The sequence below is a fragment of the Dendropsophus ebraccatus genome, chromosome 14 (assembly GCF_027789765.1).
Source record: "Dendropsophus ebraccatus isolate aDenEbr1 chromosome 14, aDenEbr1.pat, whole genome shotgun sequence".
NCBI lineage: Eukaryota > Metazoa > Chordata > Amphibia > Anura > Hylidae > Dendropsophus > Dendropsophus ebraccatus.
Genome location: NC_091467.1, coordinates 15,346,865 through 15,374,590, shown reverse-complemented (window position 1 = coordinate 15,374,590; position 27,726 = coordinate 15,346,865). Strand labels below are relative to the sequence as shown.

Here is a 27,726-nt window from a genome sequence, read left to right as displayed (position 1 = left end):
AATTGGGTTAATGTTGTTGTTATACCATGTGTTTATTACTGACCAATAGGAGGTGCTCTTGACTTCTAACGTATCTCTTTTCTCCTTTCTCTTGCACACACTCATCCCCACCACTCACAGGCAGGCATATAGAAGCCTGTAGGAGGAGTTATATGGTGAAGGAACTGCAGAGTAGTCTTATTCAGATTCTCAGGGAGGAAAGACACAAAGACCACTGTTCCTGTTGTAGTTAAGCCAGGGCCTGGACCCCTGTCAGGGACAACAAGTGCTGTCTAGTCTAGACACAACAGTGTACAGATGGAGTTAGAGACCAGCCTGTTTTATACTACTACCGCTTTTTATATTATGTAGTGCTAAGCATTTTAAAGGGAGAGGTCACCAAAGGAACACCCTGAACCATGCCGAGAACATGTCTAGAAAGAGCAGGGCAGTATCCTGAAACAAAAGGAACTAGCCTTGATAGGACAAAGCAGCCAGTACTGAAGGCCTACGTATCCTATCGCACAATGCGCAATTAGCTACACCCAGATAACCACGGCAGGGGCTTGTGTTACCCTACTGGGTAGATACCTAGGGGCAGAAGGTGGTCAGACCAAAGTTTATACACAAATACAAGTAAACAGTTCAGTACAAAAATGTCTCCAGGTTCTGGCAGAGTACATTGCTACACTGGGTTGGGGCTCCTCTGGCTAACTCCCCTCCTCTACGCTACTCTACTCCATGTCCCTATAGCGCATGGGGAGCTGAGGATGAAGGAAAGTTTCTCACCTTAATCCTTAGCGCTGTTTTGTTTAGTTTGTAGTTTATTCTGTATGCTAATAAGGCAATTTGGTGTACTGGGGGGGGCATAAGTGTTAAACTACAAACTACTCGAAAACAGCGCTGAAAATCAAGGTGAGAGACTCCCACTCATGCTTAGCACCCCTTGCACTTCTAACCTGCAAATAGTATCCCTCTAATGTCAATGTAAAAGATGCGATCAGCATTTTTGGAATGTTTACACTAGCCGCTTGCCAAATCATATGCACATGAGAATATTGGTCCAGGCTGTGTTCCCACATGGCAATTTTTTTTTTTTTTTTGCATTTATGATGGATTTTTGAAATTATTTTCCTACTAATGTACAGAAATTGTGCAATTCATGGCAAAACAGCGTGAAAATCGCTAAGTAAACACTTCAAAAGACTTTGCTCACATATTTGATGGTAATATTTGGCAATCTGTCACTAGGTTTATGATGCCTTAAATAAAGGCAGTATAAACTAGTGAAAGAAATGCTGAATAGTGCAGTGAATGTCTGTTAAGCTGTTCTCCTGATATGCAGGATAATCGGCTTCAGGCTACGCCACTCTCCGGCTGCTGATTGACAGTTGTCTGTTGTCTGCCTATTCACAGTATATATATATATATATATATATATATATATATATATATATATATGGTATAGATAGACAACTGTCAATCAGCGGCTGGTGGGCAGAGTTTGCTGGTGCTCATGAATATCAAGGACTACTGAGCACATGCACATAATAGAAAGGACTAGTGTGCTCAGAGTCCTCTTTATTCAGGAAGATATCTCCAAATCAGCTGCACAGAACAATGTAAGTGATAGTAAACTCCTCCAATGTATTTAGATGTGAACCCTAAGTATGACGGCATATTCCAAAACCTATAGGTCTCCATACACAACAGAAAACAAAGTACCGGCTGACTGTCTACCTCCTGACTCTCTCCTGACTTCATCTGTCTGTAAGATTTTACCAGCCTGACCATTTGTTTTCCAGGAGATAAGTGAGGCTTCACCCCTCACTCCTTATGGACCATAATGTGTACCTCATGTACACAGACGGATTTGGAAAGAGATAGCCTTGGGCTGAATAAGCATTTATCCAGCAGTTATGGTAAGTATACGGATATCTTAACGTCATCCGAATGATTATTTAGGCAACAGCTATTCCTCCCACTCAACAGTAAACTGCTGCCAGACATCTCCTGTAGCAGCTAAGTGTCAAGTATGTTGAAATCCAAGATGCCTTCCTCCCCTGACATCTACCATGGGCAGGACTACATATACATAATGCTACTTTCACATTAGGTTTTCAGGACAGGCTGTACGTCAGCATCCTGGCCTACAGCGATGCCAACAGGCCCATAGACTTCAAAGTATACGCTGTCCGTGACAGACTCAAAACCATCATTATACATGACTCAGGACATATACACTCATACAATGTGGTGTGTTAATGGAAGGTTACATGGTGGCTTTACCCCTTATGTATCCTGTCACAGGTTATTACTCTTTAGAAAGGAGAAATTGACTCTAGAGCACAGATGGGAATCTTCGGCCCTCCAACTGTGGCAAAACTAGAATTCCCATCATGCCCGGCAGCCAAAGCTGTCCAAGTATGATGCCGGACGCCAAAGCTGTCCAGGTATGATGGGAATTGTAGTTATCTTTGTTGCCCATACCAACCAATCAGAGCTCAGCTTTTATTTTACCAGAGCAATATGAGAAATGAAAGCTGAGCTGTGATTGGTTACTATGGGCAATAGGTAATCTATACTATAAGACTGATCGAATCTCCCCTCATAGTTCTCTATCTTTTTATCGATGAGGTACAGAGCGGCAGGGGTTAATGTATGACGTCCGATGGACACAGGTCTCTAGTAACATTACACCGTGTTGTATGGCAAGTAACCATAGTAATAATAGTCCGTACATGAGCTGCGGCCACACATAAGGAATGACAATTCTCTGAGGTCAGGAGACAAAGCAGGTGATCAGTACAGGACATTGTGGCTCAGGCTGTGAGAGGAGCAACGACAGCTAATACATAATGTACATGACTAGTCCCAATGTACAACAATACCATATACTGACTGCACAACTTATATATATATATATATATATATATATATATATATATATATATATATATATATAGTGACTGCACAGCTTATATATATATATATATATATATATAGTGACTGCACAGCTTATAGAACTACATCTAGAAGAGCAATAGTGGCACTGTGATCACATGAGGCTATCTATCTATCTATCTATCTCAATAGCAAAAAAGCCGCAGCACTCGTGGTAAAATAATATGCAGGTGGGTGCACACCGCGTACCCCGATCCAGGTGTACTCCAATATAAATTCAAAAATGCGGCAGCACTCCAAAAGTCTAAGGAAAAAGTGAAGATTTATTAACACTCCATGCAAAAAATACAGCAACATTTCCAGGGGCGGATTAACTTTACCATAGGCCCCGGGCTGTTCACCAAGCCTGGGCCCCCCCACCCCACTGTAACTATGGAAGCACTAGCCTGGCGTTCATAGTACAGGATAGATAATGTCATGATGTCCTGATTTGTGCAAAATTGCCATAAAAAAACTGTGATTTTTTGCAAATCATGGCAGAAGTGTAGCCAGGAGACAGTACACCACTGAAAGTATAAGTCTTTTTGGGTGGTCATGGGCCGCCCAGGAGCTCAGGTTCCCGGGCTGCCGCCCCAAACGCCCCTATTATAATCCACTACTGAACTTTTCTGACTGCACACCGCAGTCTTTTTCCAAGCTTGAAAAAAGACTGCAGTGTGCAGTCAGAAACGTCGCTGTATTTTTTGCATGGAGTGTTAATAAATCTTCACTTTTTCCTTGGACTTTTGGAGTGCTGCTGCATTTTTGAATCTATCTATCTATCTATCTATCTATCTATCTATCTATCTATGTCCTATCTATTATCTATCTATCTATCTATCTTCTATCTATCTATCTATCTATCTATCTCCTATCTATCTATCTATCTATCTATCTATCTATCTATCTATCTATCTATCTATCTATCTCCTATCTATCTATCTATCTATCTATCTATCTATCTATCTATCTATCTATCTATCTATCTATCTCCTATCTATGATACATATTTGGTATGATCTCCACCTCCTATGGATATAGTACATGAAATTTCCTCCTCATTATAATATGACTGGTTGGGTATTGGATGTGCGCTATTGATGTGTATTCCATACAATCGAACACTTGGTCTTCCAGATAAAGTCAGTGTTGTGTGACCCTTCAGGCCTTTCATATGGAAATGAACACAATGCAGACGCAAGAATAACAAATCTTTATGAAAGTTCATAGATACAATGGTTTAAAAGGATTAGAGGATAGTGTTTGTTGTTGGTTAGATACACCGGCCATTAGCATGTATGTAATGGGGTTTTGTTGGTTTACTGTTTACATTGTGGTATAGGAGTCATATTTACTGTGGCTTCCACTTTTTCAGTATAATCCACACTTGATATAATAGGGTTATCAATCATTTATTTACAGACTGAAAGGTGACATCAGATATAGTCTGGCCCTTTAGGTCTAGGAGCAGATCTAATAGAATTGCAAGCAAGAGAGATAGGGTAGACTGAGAGGGTTTGTATAATACACATAGTAATAATAGAGATCAAATATTGTTCTAAAATCAAATATTGTTCCGAATATTGTTCAAATATTGTTGAATAGTTTGTCATGATCAGGTATAGATACAGATACAGCGGGGGAGGAGGGTACTTTAACAGCCCTTTACCTATTACATGTCTTTGTGTGGATGACTTATGCTGCGTTTAAACAGAGCGATAATTCGCCCGATCGCACAATTAACAGTATCAAAAGAACAAATGTTTTTTTAGAACAATCAGCGTTTAGACGGAACGATATATCGTACGGAAAAATCGTTTTGCGATCGTTTAAGCCTGTCTCGCACATAGGTAAAATCGGTGAATGACTGTTTACACGGAACGATCTGCGAAATTTTAGAACATGTTGTAAGATCAAAATGAACAATTTCTCGCTCGTCGCTTGATCGTTCGCTACGTTTACACGTACGATTATCGTTCGAATTCGATCGTTATCATGCAAATTCGCACGATAATTGTTCCGTGTAAACGCAGCATTACATCTATCTCTGAAATAAAAAGGGTGAAGGTGCTGATGGCCGATGTGTAACACAACAAAAGAGGAAACATATTATTTGAGGACTATAAGGGACTCACTAATAAAATTAAAATGAGACTTGAATAAGTGATGACTTTTATAGACTATGGGTCCCTTTACACGGCCGTTATGGGGCCATGTAAGGATGCATGCGGATGCTGAACAGCAAAGTCAGCGCTGGTTTGCAGTGCCTTTAGATGCACAATGTCAGCTGGTCATTGTCTTTTAACATGTTGAAAGACCAACGACCCAGATAGCAACAATCAGCTGCCGTCGCTCCATGCTATAGGAGCACCGGCAGCAGACCGTCACTATCTTCTATGGGCTGCCCGGACGATTTAACAATTGCCCCCCCCCCCCCCCCCCCCCCGCCGCTCTCTCTGTTGGCCTGCAAAATAGTGTCGGCAGTGAGCGGGGAACGAGGTGATTACGCAGCTCGCCCCTGCTTGCGGCCGCACACATCTCCGCCTGTACAACAGACTCTATTCTATGCACAGGCAGATTCCGCCGTCTACCTGAAGAATGAACCGGTTCAACAATATAGTCTATGGCACGGCCAGAGATACGAGAGGCCGCAAACAGGGGCGAGCTGTGGAATCCGCGGAGAGTTCTCTGCAAGAATTCCGTAGTGTGGACATTAAGGCTATTTTCACACATAGTATTTCCGTCAATATTTTCTTTTAACCAAAACCGCAAAGATCTTTGCCCTGTCAGTTCCACCCCTGGTTTTGGTTGAAAAAAGACTGACAGTAATACTGTGTGAATGTAGCCTAAGGGGGCCTATAGATGCACCTGTTATCGGACAGTACACTTGTTTTTGATCAGATAATCCAAAGTAACATAATATAACCTAACAAATCATATATATAACAAATAAACACAATAAAAAAAAGAAATAACAGACATAAGAGATAAATGTAACATAACCACTAGATGGCGCCAGATTCATGTCATACAATCTGCCAGCTGTAATTCAAGTTCCACTGACTAGAGATGAGCGACACTGGATCATGGTCAAGTCTGATAGTTAGGGTGATATTACACAGGCCAATGGGGGCCCGATAATACCTGTAAACGAGCAGCGATCTGCTAGATCGTCGCTCGTTTACCAGACCTATTACACAGCCCGATAATCGTTAAACAAGGGCTGCAGGGACATCGTTACCGATGTCCTTGCAGCCCTTGCTTAACTATATACATTACCTATCCACGCTCCAGGGCTGCTCCTGCGGTCCTCTTCTCCCCGGGTCCCGCACGCTCTAACTTCAGAGTGGCCTGTCAGCTGACAGGCCGCTAAGCCAACCACAGGCTGCAGGCTTCTCTAAAGCTACAGCGCGCAGGACCCGGGGAGAAGACTGCAGCAGCAGCCCTGGAACGGGGATAGGTAATGTATATAGTCAGTCGCCGGCCACGCACCGCTATTACACGTAGCGGTGCGCAGTCAGCACCCGGCGAAAATAGGTTGTTGTATTTATTACATGGAACGATAATCGGCCGATTCGGGCCGATTATCGTTCTGTGTAATAGTACCCTTAGGCAATTAAATACCAGTAGCTGAATTAGTTGGATGCAGTCCTAGGGAGTCTGGGAAATATGGATGTAGCCTATGACTATAAGCTATATCCAGTTGGGCTCATCTCTATTCCCGATACACATGAATGTTCAGAACGGGCAAGAACCAAAGGAGTGGGGCAGTGAAAATCCATAATGCCCCACTCTTCTCTCCACCAACCTCATGGTACAAAGCTGAGAGGCTCCCATATACGTTGGTAAAAAGCAGGGATGGGGAACCTTCGGCCCTCCAGCTGTTGCAAAACTACAATTCCCATCATGCCTGGACAGCCAAAGCGAAGCTTTGGCTGTCCAGGCATGATGGGAATTGTAGTTTTGCAACAGATGGAGGGCCAAAGGTTCCCTATCCCTGGTATACAACCAACCTCCTCCGTCTCATTATATAAGAAGTAACATAAATCCATCATGTCCTGTTTGTAATTACAAAGGAAAAAGATAACAAACAGTTAAAAGATGCAAATGAAAGCAAATGTATTTATGGATTGATTGCATCGTCCTCCTTATCTTTACAGGGTAAATGGATATTATTAATAGGATTTTATAGCTCCAGTCTGTTCTGACACATCTATCAGACATGGCACAAGGTCTTATCAGCAGGGGGTCCCGGCCTAATGTCAAGAATTTGGGGGGGGGGGGGGGGGGGGGGTGGTATGACGACACATCATGACACTGATATATATTGCTTACAAATTATTTAGAAAGGAAAAGTCAGAGTCGGGGGGATTCCTTTTTTATATTCGGGAGACTTGCCCTTTAACACACAATGTATCTCAATGACCAGAAGCCTCCGGTTTTGGTGCTCTGAGACAGACACTAGTGAACAATGGAGGGACTGACGTCTCTGGGGTCACACATAACAATGGTAAAACAATGATCTATCAGATGAACACAGCCATATTTCTCCCTCCGTAGACCAGGCATTATGAAGTGTGACCGTAAACAGGAACCTCATTGTATGTAGCGCTGGGTCAATGGAATCCAGTCCTGGAAAGGGGCATGGCTACCTATGGCTGCTTTCATTATTATATTAGGGGATTACCACAGCATTAAAGGGGTTATGCCAAGATTATAACGTATCACCTATGCAAAGGACAGGCGATAAGTATTTTACAGGTGGGGGTCCGACTGATCACGATCCTGTAAGGTGCTGCAGAATCATATAAAAGTGCTGGTATTATTACTATGGATAGGGTAAGTATTTGAATGGGGGGCAGGGTCTGATTATTCCCCATCAAACCCATAGCGAGTGACTGGACCCATGACCCATACATGCTCACCCACCTCTCAATTATATGGAAGTCTCATAGGGTCGCCTTCTTGTGATCAGTTAGAGGCCTCACAATCTGATAATTAAAGGGGTATTCCACTCAAACATAACTTCTGATGCCCATAATGAGACCAACAATTCCTTCCATACTTGTTATTATCTATTCAGTCTCCTTCCCCCATTTCTGAGCTACTGCTTTCTGCTGAAGACACTAAAATCTGTGTGTAAGCTTTTGTCTCTTCCTCTCCCTTCTGGGACAGTAGGATATAAACAAATGCCTGTCTGGCTTTATCTGCAACATTGTAGCTTCTTTGTAATGCTGGGAGGGTCAATCAGAGCAACTTGACCACAGAATAACCCTCCCAGCATTACAAAGAATATACAACATTGCAGATAAAGCCTGCCAGGAACTTGTTTCTATCAGTCGTCTCATAAGGGAGGGGGGAGGAGGGGGAGACAGAGAGAAAAGCTCACATACAGATTTTTGTGTCTTCAGCAGAAAGCAGCAGCTCAGAACTGGGGGAAGGAGACTGAATAGATAATAACAAGTATGGAAGGAATTGTTAGTCTCATCATGAGCAGCAACATATCAAAAGTTATGTTTAATCGGAATACCCCTTTAATACCAATCTTGTGTATAGGTTATAAATGATAACCCCTTTAAGGTATGCTCATACATGGCATGGGGTGACCTGTAACTTGCCTCAGTTCGGGTGGATTCCGGTTTCTGGTCACAGATCTTTATTGCGAGGCCAAAGTTGCCATACAGCCCTGAGAATATTACAACTGACTGGTAATATTGTAGAGTTCCACAAGGTGGAGCACATGTACTACTTCATAAGAACTCCAGTCTGATGGACTACACTCACTACTGTCTACAGCTCCAAACTAGGAGAAAGTCTATAGAAGAGAAGAAGTTGTCATCTTACTATATCTATCAGGTCTCTTGATTTGGGGGGTCACATAGTTGTAAGGGTAGGTTCACACTGTGTTTTTGCAGTCCGTTTAACTTGATGGGGGGGGGGGGGGGCTGCTGACATGGCGGTCACCCAGCTGTGTGCGGCAGATGTATGACCACCTGATTGTACTTTTGCCAACAGATACTTACACATGTGCAGAGATTGCCAAAAATAATAGAGCCCCCATTATTACGTCCCAGCAGCGGCCATCTGGGGATTATGACACTACAACCTGCAGCATGCTGGGCCTTGTAGTGTCACATGGGCTGGAGGTTTACAGCTTGCACACCACTGCTATACACTATGCCTGAGCATGTTAGGAGTTGTAGTTGAACACTGCCTGGAGCGCCTCAGTATATAGATGCTGGCTGAGGATGCTGGGAGGAGTGATTTCACAACAGCTGCAGGACTGGAGATTGCAGACTATAGTTATAATTGCAGCTATATATATTTTATCTGCCAGAGCATGCTGGGAGTTGTAGTTTCACTATAGCTGGAGGTCTATAGCTTGCATACCACTGCTATACATTACATCAGAGCATGCTGGGAGTTGTAGTTTCACTATAGCTGGAGGTCTATAGCTTGCATACCACTGATATACATTACATCAGAGCATGCTGGGAGTTGTAGTTTCACTATAGCTGGAGGTCTATAGCTTGCATACCACTGCTATACATTACATCAGAGCATGCTGGGAGTTGTAGTTTCACTATAGCTGGAGGTCTATAGCTTGCATACCACTGCTATACATTACATCAGAGCATGCTGGGAGTTGTAGTTTCACTATAGCTGGAGGTCTATAGCTTGCATACCACTGATATACATTACATCAGAGCATGCTGGGAGTTGTAGTTTTACTTTAGCTGGAGGGCCATAGCTTGCAGACCACTTCTATACATTACATCAGAGCATGCTGGGAGTTGTAGTTTTACTTTAGCTGGAGGGCCATAGCTTGCAGACCACTTCTATACATTACAACAGAGCATGCTGGGAGTTGTAGTTTCACTATAGCTAAAGGTCTACTACTTGCAGCCCCCTCCTATACATTACATCAGAGCATGCTGGGAGTTGTAGTTTCACTATAGCTGGAGGTCTATAGCTTGCAGCCCCCTGCTATACATTATACCTGTCAGAGCATGCTGGGAGTTGTAGTCTTATATGTAGTCCTCACTGATACACACTAGGCCATAGTTCATATACACTTTATATAACCTCATTGCCCAGTAATCCCGTCTGGACACCCCGTCCTGCTCTCAGGACATCTAAATCCCGCACTGAATGGTAACATTATACCGCCCGTGTATAACAAAAGCCTCCTCACACAATCCCCACTATTATCCAGCACCTCACGGGTTAACAAGGCCGGGCAGGGGGAGCGCGCGGAGGGGGCGTGGCCTGGCCGTGACGTCACGGGGCTGAGGGTAAGGCTTGGGAGGCTGTGGAGTCTGGGCAGAGCTGGAGCAGCTGTGGAGGAGAGTGGAGCTTACTGCAGGAATATACCGGGACTACTGCTGGATACAACTACAGATCTGTATACACAGGGTGTGTGAGCACAAGGTGAGGGCCACAGCAGGGCAATCTATGACTGCCATGTACATGTCCTTTAAGAGGTCCTTATTGGCTATTATTATATACCTGGAGCAGGTGGGAGAATGCAGGATTTCTGCGGGATCTTTACTATGAATAGTCTGTATGTTATAGTATAATACCATATGCAACATATATATATATATATATATATATATATATATATTGCACTATTTTTCAAAATGTGCAAATTTATTCCTAACAGGGGAGTAGTGGGGATCTCTATTCGATAGTCCTGGTTTTACGATTTTATATATATATATATATATATATATATTGCATCCGTGGCACTAGTGGCTGTCATTCGTACCCTGCTTGACTATATACATCTGTGTGATGACTGGTTTAATGGGAGTCTCCATCCTCTGATGTGGATTGTAATCTTATACTGTTGTTTTTGACTGTGTGGTGTATAGCTCCAGGGTGGATAGCTGTATATGGAGGGCATTGGGGATCTGCATTGTAGGAGGCTGGTGATGGGGAGCGGTACGATGGGCCGTTGACTTGTGAATATTTAGCGTTTTGTCGATGACAGTAATAGCAGCTTGTTTGTGAATTGATGGTGTGGATCACCGCAACAGGAGGCTGCAGAAATGTGATAATCCGAAGACCGAGAAGTGATCGGCGTCTGGTACTGTCTGTCAGTACATATGTAATTTATATGTTATCATGGCTCCTGATTTGGGGGGGATTTAAAGGGGCAATATATATTCAGCAGAGAAATAGTTAAATTTCCATCTTTTCCTATATTGTTTCCTCTTATAACCCGTTACCGCTCCGTAATTTGCCTAAATCCCCAGAGACTGAACCCACCCTTTAAATGAGCGGCTTTCCCAAAACATTGACTCATGTTGCCTATCCCATTAAGCCGTGTTATTGTGACTTCCAATTGTGTCAACAGACCCCGCTGATGTTTATTGCAGCCTTTTCCTTTACAGCTGACTGGCTTTATTGACTATAGGGCACCTGAGCCTGCGGCATAATCCATTCAATGTAGATGAACTCTCTTAGCAAAGTGCCCTTACCCCTGGGGATGGGGAGGTTTACTGCTCTGCAGATGTGTGGAGAGTAGATGGCGTAAAGTAAGTTTGTTAAACATTACTCAGAGGAGTAACCAGGAGGATATACTCTTTCGCTGCTGCCCTTGGATACGGCAAACACGCAGGTTATATTTGTCTGGTGTTTATGGTGCTTGGGCGAACGAGCTGGGTACGTAGGCTTCCAAGTCCTTGTTCTGGTGGCTTCTCCCTCTTGAAGGTGGTGTTGGCTACAGTGCAAGACTTCTTTGATGTGGATTGCCTTTGACGGTATACTTTTTTTTGTTTCTTTTGAGGACAGCACTCATTTTGCTTGCAAGGTGCGAACATATGCATCTTGTATTCCTGCTCCAAGTACCTTGCATGTGCAAAGTCTTTAGCAAACAATGACCTCAGCCTGATAAATTAAGCCAGGCTCCAATTTCAAACCAGTCCTAGTAGGTTTAACCCTATGCTGTAGAAGGTGCTATACCGTATGGACTCCATAGGACTTGTTTGACTTTCTGTAGTCTGTGCACATAGGCATTGTAAGATTGGGGGAGGGGACTTTACATTTCTTACGCTGCATGTTCTTTCAACCCCCTCCAGTTTGCCTTTAATTATTTCTTTATCAGTGCCAGATGTTGACTAATGGTCTCCACTTTTTCGCTTTCAGATAAGGATTTCAGAGTGACAATAACACCCACCCGTCCTGCTATGTGACTTCTTTGAAGAATTCAAGTACCATCTTAAAGACGTTATCGAGGCATCACGCACTTAAGAAGCTATGGGGAACCATCTTACCGAAATAGCGCCCAACACCTCCTTTCTACCTACCTTTCAGACCCTACACGTTGTGGTTATTGGGTTGGACTCTGCCGGGAAGACCTCTTTGTTGTACAGACTAAAATTCAAGGAGTTTGTGAAATGCGTTCCCACCAAGGGATTTAATATGGAAAAGATAAAGGCCCCAGTTGGGAATTCCAAAGCAATCACTTTCCAAGTCTGGGATGTAGGCGGCCAGGAGAAACTAAGACCTTTATGGAAATCGTACACCAGACGGACGGACGGTATGGTGTTTGTTGTGGACTCTTCGGAGCAGGAACGGATGGAGGAGGCCAAAGTGGAGCTCCATAAAATTACCAGGACTTCTGAAAACCAAGGCGTGCCTGTTTTAATCCTCGCAAACAAACAAGACGTAGCCGACGCACTCTCCGTAACAGAGGTGGAGAAGCTACTAGCCTTGCACGAACTTGGTACGTCCACCTTGAGCCACATTCAGGGCTGCAGCGCTGTGGACGGCAGAGGCTTGCATCAAGGACTTGAGAAACTTTACGATATGATCTTAAAGAGGAAGAAGATGCTGAGACACAGCAAAAAGAAGCGATGAACGTTCTCCCATCTTTTTGAAGTGTTACATCGATAAAGGAGAACTTCACTGTTTTAATGGAAGTTTCCGCCTTGCTACTGTAACCAGCAAGCTGAACTCTGCCTCTCTAGTTACCGGTCATTGGCCATGCTGGGTAAAACCTTGACCTTCCAGAAAAGCATGATCCTGCACAACCTCACATGCAATCCATTCAAACTGGAGTGAATCTATTTAGCGGTACATTTTACACCAGGATATGGACACAATAGGGAAAAAGTTGTCTTGCAGAAACGGAACACTGTTTTTATGACCGCGCAACGACCATTGGCCTTGGACGACCTGTGCACGTGAAGACAGAAGGATAAGGGACATTTACTTATTTAATAAAGACAATTGGGTAGCATATACTGTTTATATACTTGATCACTATTGCTTAGCATATTTTTTTTTTTTATGAGTCTTTGGGTAATTTTTTTTTTTTTAATTCCCAAGTCTCCTTACCACGAAATGAATGGATTTGTTATTTTGTACAAGCCTTGTATATGTTTGTAGGATGGTCACTTAAGTTATTTATAGTAAATAAATGAAAAGTAGATCGCATCCGTCTTTTTTTTGTGGAGTTATTCCGGAATATTTCTATTACAGCGTGAGGCGGACGTCCTGGTGTAACGTCCTTGTCTTATCCATACAGATTGCTCCTTGTGGGCGTAAGATATAGCATTCAATGGAAATTCTGCACCCTTGTAGTGTTTGTGAATAAAGGTCCATATAGAACTTGGGAGGGGTAGAATTCTTTTTTACAATAATGTGACTACTAGAGATGAGCGTGCTCGAGTCTGATTGTTCAGTTTTTGAATACCGGTGGCTGAAGAAGTTGGATGCAGCCCTAGGGAGTCTGGGAAAACATGGAGATGGCCTATGGCTGTATACATGTTTTCCTGGACCTTATAGGGCTGCATCCAACTTCTTCAGCCACCGGTATCCAAAGCTGAACGATCAGACTGAAGCATGCTTTCTTGACTTTTGGTGGTCCCATTCACCTCTCTATGACGAAAACCCAGTCTCGATCAGGTTATCACTAGCTGAATGCAGACATATTAGGTGTGCATTATGGCCATAAGGGCTAGTGTAAACCATACAGGCCCAAAATTCTAAGGCTGTACTACTGAGGAATCTGATTTCTGTCTTTCCCCAAAGACCTTTCTGTCCATAACATATCCGAGGTAAAAAGTAGATGCAATTCTACTAGGTCCAAATGGTGAAAACTAGAGATGAGTGAAGCTCGGGTGTGCAGCATTTGATTACTGGTGGCCGAAGTTGGATGCAGCCCTAGGAAGTCCTGGAATACATGGGTACAGCCATAGGCCATAAGCTGTATCCATGTTTTCCAGGACACCCTAGGGCTGCATCCAACTTCTTTAGCCACTGGTAATCCAATGCTTTATTCCTGGTAAAAACTTTTAAGGTCTCTTAAAGGGATCCTGTCACATTAAATGTGCAGTCCAATCTGCAGGCAGCATGTTACAGAGCAGAAGGCACTAAGCAGATTGACCTATAGTTTCATGATGACTTATTCATGCTTATACTGGCATGAAGAGTCATGTGGGCGGTCCTAGTGAGTGATTGACAACTATATGTGCCTATAGAGAGCTGTCAGAGTAGGAGTGGCCAAATGACTTTATATTCTAAAATGCGCAGAGATTTATATGATTAAACGACAAGTTATCGGAGGACTTTTTCGGCACAACTTATATCGGCGTCTGCTCTTCAGATTGGATTGCACCTTCAATGTGTTGGGATTTCTTTTAGAGGTCCATTGAAATACTCAGTTTACACTGTAGTTAATAGCTCCCAGCCTTCTCCATTTAGAAAAGTCACAAGGTCGTCTTGTTGTCGTCTTGGTTGAAAAAAAAAGACACATGCACAACCAAGGAGGATAAAGTGAAGGTGTATGGAAGGATGGATAAACTCTATGGGTGAGAATTATGAAACTGGTGTAAAGTAGAATTGTCTTAGTTGCCCCTAGCAACCAATCAGATTCCACTTTTCTTCACAGGTTCTTTGGAAAATGAAAGATGGAATCTGGTTGCTAGGGGCGGTGGTGATAGTTCTTTGTTCTTGGAGAGATAAGCCACAGTCAGAGCTCTCTGGATGGGTCTTAACCCTGCCCTTCCCATAGAGTACACAGAAAACCTCAAATGTTCCTATGTATGAGTAGGATGGGGAGAGATGGCAGATGGTTGAGTTATTGAAGATGTATGAGGACCTTTAGAAGCAGCTGACTGACACTGCATCCTGTCCTGTAGTCTTTTAGCTACACCCAGATATGAACCAATATGTTTCCTATACATTTATATAGAAGATTTTTATTATGTTAATGGCTTTTAAATCCTACTACTGACCCTTTCTTTAGGTATTTTTCAATCCTCCTCCCAAGGACACATCATCTTGTGGGTGAAACTCTTCTTGTTAGACCAGTACTGGGTTTGGTGGCTATAATAAACCTGTTATTGAGAGCAGCATTCTCTATACAATTTTTTGGGGTGATTAGTCACAGGTATCTGAGAGCTGGAAGTATCATCAGAAATTCCTGGAAAGATGGATTAGGTCTATAGACCATAAAGGAACTGCTATGTGCGCGGCCATCCGAACGCAAACAAAAGCTTAGTATCTCTCCTCTGCCTTCTCCATATGTAGCAGAGGACTTCTTTAATAGAAGAGTATACGTCAGGTGTCCCTGATGGCGTTCTTAGATTGACACTGAAAGTCAAATATTGGCTGAATTGTCTATGGCCGACAAAGGGTCATTCATTAGATTTTGTTGAATGGTCGTTCAACCATCAACCTCCTCTTCTCTAATGTGTATGGCCACCATGTTATTAGCATATGCCATGACTTGCTGATTGATGGTGGACTGAGGACGGACTGCCAGTCCTGGGCCTCCACCGTCCTTTAGAAAGAAGGGGCTGCAGCTAGAGATGAGCGCAACTGGAGAATGCTGAAGAAGTTGGATGCCGCCCCAAGGAGTCTGGGAGAATATGGATACAGTCATAGGCAATAAGCTGTGTCCATATTTTCCTGAAGACTCCCAACAACTTCATCCACCAGTATTCACATGTTGAACGATCAGACTTGAGCACGCTCCAGTTGCTCTCATCTCTAGCTGCACCAACTTTCTTCAGTACTTCAGTGATGATTCTAGGGAGTATACCCCAATTACCATAATGTCATAACTAGACATGATCGAACATCGGGAAGTCATTGGTTAGATCGAACTCGAACCTTGTCAAACCTTACGCATTTGATTCCCGATGCCTTCCCGGTCCGTGGGGAAGAAGGAGACAGCCCGGGTACCGCCTGGAATTCCGGGATACAGCCTATTACCTAAGCTGAATCCTGGAATTCCAGGTGGTACTCTGGCTGTCTCCTTCTTCCCCACAGACCGAGAAGGCATCGGGAATCAAATGCACAAGGTTCGAGTTCAATCGAACCTAAGATTTCCTGATGTTCGATCATCTCTAGTTACATGTTGGAATTATAGACCTACGTGTTGGAGTTGGAAGGCCAGCAAGCACCTATACACTTGGTGGACGTAGTTGGTGTTGGTGCAGCCAGCTATTGCAGAGGAGACAAGCCTTGAGCTTTCATCTTGAGATACATATAGAGGCACCTGCAGAGTATGAGCTCCATAGAGTACTATGGGTCAAATCCAAATGTTTCCAACAACACTTGAATCATGAAGATAAACTATATCAGCCCAAATGGTTGTAAGGACCACACATATGGATGGAAGCCCATTTATTGTCTACTGTGCCTTTGATGGTGATAGGGAGGAAAGAGAAACTACAACACATAAACTCCTGGAATGCTGTGGAACTTGGCTTGGTATTTCCTGTACATAAGAGAACCATGTGTCATCCCATCACTTCTACCTTGAGTAACTTGAAAGGAGAGCGTTGAGTCATCACTAGGGAATGGCATGCTGACAGGAAGAGGAACAGCAGTGACATCTATTTCCTTTGCCAACCCAAAGTTTAAAGAACATAATGTTATCAGTATTAATGGGGTTGTCCGGCAAAAAGACGACTAAAGCACATGGGATCTAAGAAAGTGAGCTCCAGTCGTCTTTTGCGCGCCGGACAATCCATAATTAAAGGGATATTTCCACTTTATTAAGGTGTTTGTGTCTTTTATATTAATTTTGACAATTTTAGAACAGGGTAAAAGTTTGGATCGTGCCAGGTCTTGTGAGTCCTGAGTCCCATTGTAAATTATAACCAGTGTCCAGCCCGATGCCCAGTCTGACTGTATAGGGTCAGACTCCGTGAGCGCAAATCAAGAATGCTCGAATAAGATCGCTCAACATTTGATTACCAGTGGCTGAAGAATAACACATATATGGGGTGGGGGCCGCCGGTGGACACTTTGACTTCCATCATTTATGGTATGACACTCTAGTAGTTTTACACCAGTTGAGATCTATGAATCTTTTATAGCACTTTTTTGGCTTGTTTACTACAAAATCATCTATTCATAGCTCTCCTTGTACTGTATCTAGCACTTTAGTCTACCATCTATTTATTTATTTATTTATTTAGTTATTTACTTGTGTCCATCTGCAGCAGCCCCCTCACTGTATGTTTGTCGTTTTTAACATTTTGTCAGCCATGGTTCATTGTGTATTTATCTATTATTTTGTCATTGTATTGCAATTTTAACAATAAAATCTATATGTTGTAATATGTTAGAGGTTCAGTTGTTTTTTTATTGGTATTCAGTGGCTGAAGAAGTTGGATGCAGCCCTAGAGGTGTCTGGTGCCCATGGCTTATCTCTAATGGCCACCACTCCATTTATTATCTATGGGGCCGCTGGATAGTTCAGAGTTTAGCGCTCAGAAATAATGGTGATGCAAAGGTGGGAATACCTCCTTAGGAAACCCATGACTATTACCATCTACCATCCAGGGTCAGACTGACCAAACCAGTGCTAAATAATCCTTTGGTTGGCCTAAGCTCTGACACTATAGAGAGTCCATTTAAAAATAACTCATTATACCTTAATGCTTATGTGTAATTTAATGTTACTATATATTCTTATGAGAGATGAACGCAACTAGTGCCTGCTCATTTGGCATTTGAATACCGAAGGCTAAAGAAGTTGGATGCCACCCTAGGGAGTCTGGGAAAACATGGATACAACATTAGGACATAGGCGGTATCCATGTTTTCCCAGACTCCCTTGGGCTGCATCCAATTTCTTCAGCCATCCTTTGGATTCGAGCATGCTCCAGTTGCGCTCATCTCTAGTCCATATATGTTTTTGGTGGTGTCCCACAGTGTAGGAAGACGCTGTCTCGTGTACCTTCTTATACAGAAAAATACTAATATTATACCAATTATAACAATATTATATCACCTTAACAGAGGACACTCTTTTGGCTGCCATCAGCTCAACGATTGCCTATGGCTATGTGCAGTGTGTTGCCCAGGAGCTCTCCTATGGCATGCTCCAAATGTGTTCACGTAACAAAGACAATAAACAATAAATTAACCTATATTTTTATACATGACCCTTTCCATAAGTAGTTTACTATAAATGTTCATTAGTAGTTATTGAAGTTACTGCACATACAGTAAAACAGTTCAATTATGTTCTAAAATAATCCCAGGGGGTCCATCAGATACGACGATTACTCCGCACATTCCTATCACTTTTGTCACCGTTTACTGTTATCGGTTCTTCTGTTTATTACAATAAAGTCATTTTGATTAGGTAGTGACGTCCGCTAACGACTAAGCTGCTTTCTAATAGACTCTAGTTTCTTTACGGACACGGTTTGTGCACAGTCACGTGACTTGTACTTTCACATTCATCCAAAGGTCGTTGCTTCATATTTACAGAAACTGATCTAGTCTGACCTGTTTCTGTAGACATTCACCCATAAGCTTCTCGGGTGACCTCTAGCACAACCACTCCCTGTGTGTGGAGATTACCCCCTACGCTCTATGAACTTTGTGCCAGTAAAAACAGGGACTGGCTGGTCACTGGCTCATTCACATTTATGTGCGCTACCATAATATACAGTGCGTTCAGACCCTTTCACTTTTTGTTATGTTGAGGCCTTGTGCTAAAATAAAGCAGATCGGGAGGACAAAAAAAATTCTGCTGCACTGGAAGTTCCCAAGAGCACAGAGGCCTCCATGATTCTTAAATAGATGAAGTCTACAACAACCAGGACCAGCTGACATAGAATAAACTAAGTAATTAGGGTAATTCTGCGTTCACACGGAACGATTATCGTCCGAATTTTCGCAATAACGATCGCATTTGAGCGATAATCGTTCCGTGTAAACACAGCAAACGATCAAGTGATGAGCGAAAAATCGTTCATTTTGATCTTTCAGCATGTTCTCAAATCGTCGTTGGTCGTTCGCTAAAAATTCGTAGTAACAGTTCGTGTAAACAGTCTTTCACCGATTTACCCTATGTAAAAGATGGGCTTAAGTGATCTTAAAAACGATCGCAATAACGATTTTTCTTACAAATTTTCTAACGATTTTTCTAATGATTTATTTGTCTAAATGCTGAACGTTATAAAAACCAAATCGTTGCTTCAAAATCGTTAAACGATCGATTGGGCGAATTATCGCTTCGTGTAAATGCAGCATAACAGAGGTGACCAAGAACCTAATGGTCACTCCGGCAGAGCACCAAAGATCCTGTGTGTGGATGGGAGAAACATCCAGAACACAGGTGTGAAACTCAGGCCCTATGTCATAATAACAGTCTATGGGAGGCTCGCGAGGCTGCCGGGATTCTGCGAGTTTTGCTCCGTGTGAACAGAGCCTTAGTCAACACATCTCTCATGTGTATGTGTATGATCACGGATGGGGAGCCTTTAGCCCTCCAACCATTGCAAAACTACAGTTGCCGTCATGCTAAAGTTTTGGCTGTCCAGACATGATGGGAATTGTAGTTTTACAACAGCTGGAGGGCCGAAGGTTCCCCATTAGTGTTGAGAAGACCTATCAAAACATTTAGGTTCCGTGACGTTATCAGAACCGGAACACACTGCGTTTGATTCCTCGTAGCTCCAGAAGTTGGTTGCTGCCCTAGGGAGTCCTGGAAAACATAGATACAGCCATAGGCCATAGGCTTTATCCATGTTTTCCTAGCAGCCCTAGGGCGGCATCCAATTTTTGCAGCAACAAGGAATCAAACACAGAGGGGGAGATTTATCAAACTGGTGTAAAGTAGAACTGCCTCAGTTGCCCCTAGCAACCAATCAGATTCCACCTTTTATTTTCCAAAGAGTCTGTGAGGAGTGAGAGGTGGAATCTGATTGGTTGCTAGGGGCAACTGAGCCAGTTCTACTTGACAGCAAGTTTGATAAATCTCCCCCAGAGTGTTCCGGTTCTGATAACGTCGCAGAACCTGAATGTTTTGACAGGTCCGCTCCACACTAATTGGGAAAAAAACTACAATTCCCATCATGCCTGGACAGCCAAAGCTTTAGCATGACGGAAACTGCAGTTTTGCAACAGCAAAGGCCAAAGGTCCCTCTGTAATGTAGAATTGGCAGACGGCTGGTGGTGGTAATATGGTCAGCCAGTCTGCAGACAAAACTTTATCTCCAAAACTTCACTGTAGATTGACTCTAGTTGGTCCATACCAGTCAGTGCTTCCATTATTTCCTGTTTATCTACACCCAGCTGAAGCCAGAATCCTGGAGCCTGGATGTAATGTGATTTCCCCCCCTCTCCCCAGTCCCAGCATGGGTCAATGAGAGATGCGAGGCCGCTAATCAGGTCAGTGGCTCTGGAAGTTTGCATTATAAAAAAAAAATAGTCTCCAAGCAGAATCCAGGCAGGAATAACCGATAAAAGCAAAGCTAACAGTCTGTTACTGTCCCGTCCTCATCCATATTAATGCCTTTCCCACAGAAACCAGAATGCAATGGGCAAATAATAGTTCTCCTTACCATTGTTGCAGTAACTGGTGTGCGGCTAATGTTTCCTCTGGGGGATCTCTGGGAATAAAAAAGTACTAAGTGTTATTAACCATTGTAATGCCGGGACTCCAAAACTCTTATATTATATAAGACATGTGGTCGGAGAGGAGGCAGAATGCTACATATGCTATAGCTAGCACTGACAGACGGCTGGCCAGAATAGTTACATAGTTAATACGGTTGAAAAAAGACACATGTCCATCAAGTTCAACCAAGGAGGGGATGGATACAGGGAAGGGGGAGGGGTGATATGTTCTATACATATGCATTTATATTATTTTGCTCTAAGAACTTGTCTAGCCCTGTTTTGAAGCCCTCTACTGTTTTTGCTGTGAACAGATCCTGTGGTAGATTGTTCCACAGATTCACAGTTCTCATGGTAAAGAAGGCTTGTCGCCTCCGGAGATTGAACCTTTTTTTCTCCAGGCGGAGGCAGTGCCCCCTTGTCTCTCCAGGCGGAGGCAGTGCCCTCTTGTCCTTTGAGGGGGTTTTACCTGGAACATCTTTTCCCCATATTTCTTGTAGGGGTCATTTATATATTTAAATAAATTAATCATATCTCCCCTTAAACGTCTCTTCTCCATACTAAACAAATGTAATTCTTTTAATCTCTCCTCATAACTAAGATGCTCCATTCCCCTTATTAGTTTAGTTGCCCGTCTTTGTACCCTCTCCAGCTCTAGAACGTCCTTTCTATGAATCGGGTTCCAAAAAAGGTTAACATGCCTGATCTTTCTTTCTTTCAGAGAAATTAAGGAGGCCACCACCTACATTAGGTCAACTGATCCACCCGTGTTTAGCAGGTATGGACAATATATATGAACGCTTAAAGGGAATGTGTCATCAGAAAATGACTAATTGTATAAATAAAGTTTTTATGTTAAACATATTTTTAAAGGATTTTAAAAATATGACATTTTTTCTAATGTTCCATTTTTCTATCAATATTATAAAATAATCCTGAGATCTTGCAGTTTTCATTCTCACCACTGGGGCTAAAACTAAAGCCCCTATGACACGGGGGTCTTCTGCCGCCGCAGCAGATCTTTGCTATCACAGTCGTTTGTCTTTCAACATGTTGAAAGACGAACGACAGCAACGATCAGCCGACATCGGATGCACACAGCTGATAATCGTTCCGTGTAATAGGGCCTTTAGCTGAGACTTCCTGTTGTGTTTGTGGTGATAAGAGGAGGCTGCTGTAAAGTGATCTGTACAGCAATACAGTCAGAAAATAAAAAACAGATTAGAAAAAAAGAATTTTTTTTAGTATCTGACTCTAATCAGTAAAAGAAAATTTAGGTGACACCCCTTTAAAGGGGTTGTTCAGCGAAAATATTTTTCTTTCAGATCAGCTGGTGTCAGAACGTTATATATATTTGTTAATTACTTCAATTTAAAAATCTGAAGTCTTCTCAAAAGATTTTCGCTGGATGACCCCTTTAAGTCTATTAAAGCTAACCTGTCATCACTGCTTGAACCATGAATGATTGGGGTGGCCTCTTCCCACTCTTCCAGCCTTGACTGATAGATCTCTCTCTGTTACGGTATAGGGTGAGGCCTATCAATCAAGCCCTGCAAGGCAGAAAGAAGCCACCAGGGACCCCCTCCCCCAATTTGTAGGGCCACATGAGAGAATTATAACTTTATGCAGCTTTTTATGTTGTTATTGTTGTGTATAACGTGAATCTCCTCTCCTATAGAGTGAATTATGTAGCTGAGCAGCGGGGTCAGACATACATACATGGATATAGAATTGCCTTTGTCCATGTATAATGTAAACCAGATGACATATTGTTACACTGACCCCCTTCCCTACTCATATTTCACCATTTATACCACCATCGGTTTTCACTTTCTAAATACTACAAAAAGTGACCCCACTCCGGAAAGGCCTTAAGAAAACATTCGCCCTTGTCCAGATCAGTGACCTCTCCCATAAATAGAAAATGTCCATTATATCTAAGGGAACCCTTCAAACGAGCTATAGGTAATGTGTAATGTATTATTAATGCTATGTCTACCCACTCGACTGTTTACATTGTGCTGTGGGGTCATGGACTCCATTCCATAGTATTTATCTACTCTGTCGGAGTGACCTATACCCTACATACAGCAAATTCATATATCTGTGCAACTGATGGCATGTTGCAGGCTAGCTGGGTGTTGGAGTTCCTCTGTGATGTTGGTACTGCTACACAAAGCCCCTCTAATCCACACAAGTAGCTATATTTGCTAATTTTCCCACGTATGGTTTGTCCCATGTCCATGGACTGTGTGGGTTATTGCAACTCAACCTAATTCTTTATACTGGTAATGAGTTGCAAAACCACATACAGCCCCATGGACAAGGGAGGAACTGTTTTTTTTTTTTTTTTTTTTTTAAGAACAAAAAGCATATATTTTTTCTAATACTAGACAGTTTCTATAAAGTTGGTCAAGACTGCAGTAAGTTCTCTTTCTCTGGAGGACCTGGCATATCAATGCATTACATAGACATACCATTGACCTATTCCATCCCGATAAATATGCATTAGTCAGTATATCGTCCATAGTGGCCGACTGCTAGGCATGTGGGTGGGTGTACATGCTTTACCCTGTATTATAAGTAATGTTGAGCGAACTTGCTGAAAATTCTGGTTCGGCAACGTTTTTCTGAACCTAAACGCTTGGCATTTGACTGTCGGGGCTGTAGAAGTTGGATGCAGCCTATGGCCTATGGCTGTAACCATGTTTTCCAGCACTTCTTAGGCTAGCATCCATCTTCTCCATACGCTGGGATTCAAAGCCGAGCAACATTGCCGAACCTGGATTTTCAGCAAGTTCGCCCAACACTACTCCAAGAACCACCAGTGTTTTACAGAACTCTGAACACACAACTACAACTCTTATCATGCCTGGACAGCCAAAGCTTTAGTAGTTTTGCAACATCTGGAGAGCCAAGGTAGCCTACCCCTGCTCTAGGGGAAAAAATATATACCTTTGCTAATCGCTACCTTACTACTACCAATACCACAACCAATACCAATACTATTATGAGTATGCCCCTTTAAACAATAAGACTATGATAGTAGTAACCTATATAGAAATAACAGTCCTTGTAAGTGTGAATTACAACAGAACTAGGGGGTCTCCAGCCTCAATACGTCTGGGGGCTTCAAAGTTATTAGAATTTTTTCTGGCTGTAAAATATCTTTATTGATCCATTCTGTCTTCACAGACACAAGAGAAACAAGTGTAAATCCCTAGCAGGTCTATGTGAATGAGCGGAGCAGAGCCCAGCTGTCTGACTACCGGCCCTTGGATTAGCCCCCCACCCCGGTCAGGATCCAGCAGCTGGAGACTTGTGACATGGAAAACGCGGGCACCAATGCCTCTGTCTAGATCTGAATAAGACGCTGTGATGAGCCAAAAGACCAAAGTCCTCAAGGTCATTTCAAGGTCTTAGGGTCTTTTTAGATATGGGGCCGTCTAAGGAAGCTAACCTCGCTGATCGGCCTTAGGGCCCTATTACACGGGAAGATTATTGTGTGAAAAATCGTTATATAGTTCTAGTTTAAGCGGTGTATAAGCAGATAATGATCAAACGACCAACAAAAATGTGTTTGTGTGTCGTTGATCTCATCTTTTGAACTGACCATAAAATTATTGTTGGGCCTTATTCACACGTCCCGAAAAATTGTCCGTGGTCCATTAAATTCTATGAGGGCATTTACACCATCCGTGCCTCCCCCCACTCCTGTCTCTGCTCCCAGCTCTCATGTCCCCTGCTGCTGTCACCCGCTACCGGCTCTCGACTCCCAGCTCCCCTGCTCCCAGCTCTCATCTCCCCCGCTCCCGGCTCTCAGCTACCCCGCTCCCGGCTCTCAGCTACCCCGCTCCCAGCTCTCAGCTACCCCGCTCCCGGCTCCCAGCCCCCTTGCTCGGCTCACATCTCCCCCACTCCCGGCTCTCATCTCCCCCGCTCCCAACTCTCAGCTCCCCCGCTCCCGGGTCTCATCTCCACCGCTTCCGGCTCCCAGCTCCTCCACTCCCGGCTCTCATCTCCCAGCTCTCAGCTACCCTGCTTTCAGCTCTCAGCTACCTCGCTCCCGGCTCTCAGCCCCCTCGCTCCCGGCTCTCAGCTCCCCGCTCCCAGCTCTCAGCTCCGCCACTCCCGAGTCTCAGCTTCCCACTCTCAGCTACCCCACTCCCAGCTCTCAGCTTCCCTGCTCCTGGTTCCCATCTCCCCCACCCCTGTCACCGGCTCTGGGCTGCCATTTCCCCTGCTCCTGTCACTGGGTCTCCCCCAAACCAGTGTGGATTCAATGAACAGACAAAATCACACCGTGAAAAACACTGGACATTGTGCACAAACGATCGTAATACGATTGTAATTACGATGGTAACGAGCAAATGTCTTCCCGCCTGTTGTGGTGAATGATTTCAGGTCGCTCGCAAAAGTGCTCATTTGCAATCGAATACCATTAATCGGAAAAAAAATAAAAAAATCACTTTATTTACATGGCACAACCAATCGAGCAGCCAGGCCATAAGAACTTTCCATGCGTCGTTCATGCAGCCATTTAAATACGTTGTTATTGACCTCATATCCTTTTGTTTACACAGTCTGGTCTGGACTACACAAAAGATGCGATCTGCTGTCAAGCGGACGTTTTCTCACTTCTCGGCTGATCACTGACACTTTTACACAGGCCGATTAAGGGCCTGAAGGAGCATTTCTAGATAATCCTCCCATGAAAAGGGCCTTTAGTGTGTGCAATCTTACATCAAGCATCCAGGTCGGCATTACTTGAAGGCCCTATTACACAAAGCGATTATCGGCTGTATTTGGCCGATTATGCACAATGTCGGCTGATCTACCTTGATAGCAATGATCTGCTGCCGTCGCTCAGTGTAATAGGAGTGGCGGCAGCAGACCACCGCTATCCTCTATGGGCTCCTCAGATGATCTAAGGGCCCTATTACACATGACGATTATCGTGCGAAAAATCGTTATATTGTTCGAATTTAAACGATAATCGTTCTGTGTAATTGCAGGCAACAATCAAAAAATCATTTGCTGTAATTCAACATTCGTTCGCTCAAGTTCCGTATTTATTCACTTAATCGTTCAGGGTAATTGCACATTGTCCATTGTTTTGCTGGGATCAGAAGGAATAAACGATCTTAGTAACGATTGCAATAACGATCGTAGTAACGATCGTAACTAACGACTATTGCTCTGTGTAATATGGTGAACGATTTCAGGTAAACGATAAACAATCTTGTTTGTGATCGTTTATCGTTAATCGTTAAAAATTGCTCCATGTAATAGTACCCTATAGATCGTTCGGGAAGCTCTTTCCGCAGCTCCCAGCAGCTGTTGACACGTGTAATAGCGCTGGCAGTGAGCGGGGAACGAGGAGCAAGCGAGTGCTGACCTGACAGGTCGGTGCTCACTTCCTCCCTGATATCGCCCCATGTAATAGGGTCTTTATACAGAGACTGTAGTCAGCTAATTCATTGAACAGTGTCTGCTTTGTGGCATTCTATAGGATGTAGGGATGGTCCGAACCTGCCGAGGTTCGGGTTCGTACGAACCCGAACTCTCTGGAAATGATTTCCGCTGTCTTCCTCCTCCGTGGAGAGGGTGGATACAGCGGGAGGACCGCCTGTAAAACTGGGATACAGCCATAGCCATAGGCTGTATCCCAGTTCTCCAGGCGGTCCTCCCGCTGTATTCACCCGCTGCACGGAGCGGCCAGACAGCGGGAATCTGATGCCGAGCGTTTGGGTTCATACGAACCGAACCTCGGCAGGTTTGGACCATCCTTAATAGGATGGTCTATCCTGGTCCATGGTCTCTGCTTTGGATGCAGCCCTAATGAGTCGTGGAAAACATGGATGCAGCCTATGACTGTATCCATGTTTTCCAGGTAGACTTAGGGTGGCATCCAACTTCTTCAGCCACCGGTAATCAAATGCTGCATGTTCTGGTTAATCTCTAATCCTAACCTTTCTGTATGTGCAAACACACTGAGAACATACATGGGGGAGATTTATCAAACATGGTGTAAAGTGAAACTGGCTCAGTTGCCCCTGGCAACTAATCAGATTCCATCTTTCATTTCCAATGTGAGGAATGAAAGGTGGAATCTGATTGGTTGCTAGGGGCAACTGAGCCAGTTTCACTTTACACCATGTTTGATAAATCTCCCCCACAGAATCTATCTATCTATATATATTAGTAATGTAAAACTAATCACAAATATACAGGTTTATATTAGGAAATGATTCACGTCTTTAATGTATATTATATAATTCCATTTAATAGGCTATAACATGTAGTTAGATAATATGATAATAATGCCATTTACAAGGCAGACGTGTGGTTTAGGATCGGATGAAGGAGAGTCCTCAGACTACCTAGATGAAGGGACAATTAACAGCAAGAGACAATAAAGGAGTCAATAAGTGCTCAGTAGGTGTCCGCTGTAGTGTCTGACATGAGAGGGATGGGATTGTGTCATTTCGTCACCTCCATCTTGCTTTACTGTACTGTAGAGGAACTGTGATTCAGCTCCAGAGAATGGCAAATGTCAGGAAGTTTTCATTCTAGTTCTCACTAGTCACCAGTGTGTAAAACTATGTGCGGCATAATGTAGCTGAGACATCTTATAACCTACTACCTCTCTCTCTATTTCTCCATATCATCTCTATCTTTCACGGAATCTTGGCAGAGGAGGGTTCCGGAGTGTGAATGGGGCCTAAAAGGGAGAAACTGTCAGGAGGAGTGACCCAGTTTGTTCTAGAACTATAATGTAACTGTCAAGCATGAGAACCTTGTAAATACTGCAACCACTAAGCCTTTGAGTCTATTAGAGTAAAAGTGCAAGCAACTCAAGGGTCCATCTGACATTTTTCTCACTTTTATTTCCCAATAATTCATCAGCTTATATGATGT

The 27,726-nt window shown here is 43.3% G+C and overlaps 2 protein-coding genes and 1 pseudogene across 12 annotated transcripts in view; 2 read left to right on the top strand and 1 right to left on the bottom strand.

Annotated features, from left to right (window-relative positions):
• Positions 1–27,726, top strand: part of LOC138772585 (catenin alpha-1 pseudogene) — a 719,716-nt pseudogene that overhangs the window by 298,338 nt on the left and 393,652 nt on the right.
• The window catches only part of CCDC200 (coiled-coil domain containing 200), a 101,796-nt gene that overhangs the window by 11,722 nt on the left and 62,348 nt on the right, over positions 1–27,726 (bottom strand). For 4 of the 9 annotated variants that reach the window (XM_069952681.1, XM_069952680.1, XM_069952677.1 and 1 more), the window contains one exon: positions 20,751–20,798. The exons of 1 other annotated variant lie outside the window; for it this stretch is intronic. Coding sequence is in view for 5 of the 8 variants with exons in the window: in XM_069952680.1 (XP_069808781.1) it covers positions 20,751–20,798 (48 nt within the window). In the remaining 3 variants the exon portion in view is untranslated. Of the gene's footprint in view, positions 1–43; positions 132–2,268; positions 2,403–20,750; positions 20,799–27,726 lie in introns of those variants that run through there. 4 more of the 9 variants (XM_069952676.1, XM_069952679.1, XM_069952678.1 and 1 more) reach the window with 2 other exon arrangements.
• ARL4D (ARF like GTPase 4D) lies at positions 10,255–13,368 on the top strand. 3 transcript variants are annotated; one of them, XM_069952193.1, is made up of 2 exons: positions 10,255–10,338; positions 12,076–13,368. In XM_069952193.1, the coding sequence occupies exon 2, from the start codon at positions 12,187–12,189 to the stop codon at positions 12,787–12,789; it is 603 nt and encodes a 200-aa protein (XP_069808294.1). In that variant the 5' UTR covers positions 10,255–10,338; positions 12,076–12,186; the 3' UTR covers positions 12,790–13,368. The 3 variants fall into 3 exon arrangements, with proteins under 3 accessions (XP_069808294.1, XP_069808293.1, XP_069808295.1); XM_069952192.1 differs by having other exon boundaries at positions 10,260–10,353; XM_069952194.1 differs by lacking the exon at positions 10,255–10,338 and adding an exon at positions 11,615–11,690.

Excerpts from the sequence above, each read along its gene's own strand:
- ARL4D (XM_069952193.1), top strand. The coding sequence starts at position 12,187 with ATGGGGAACCATCTTACCGAAATAGCGCCCAACACCTCCTTTCTACCT.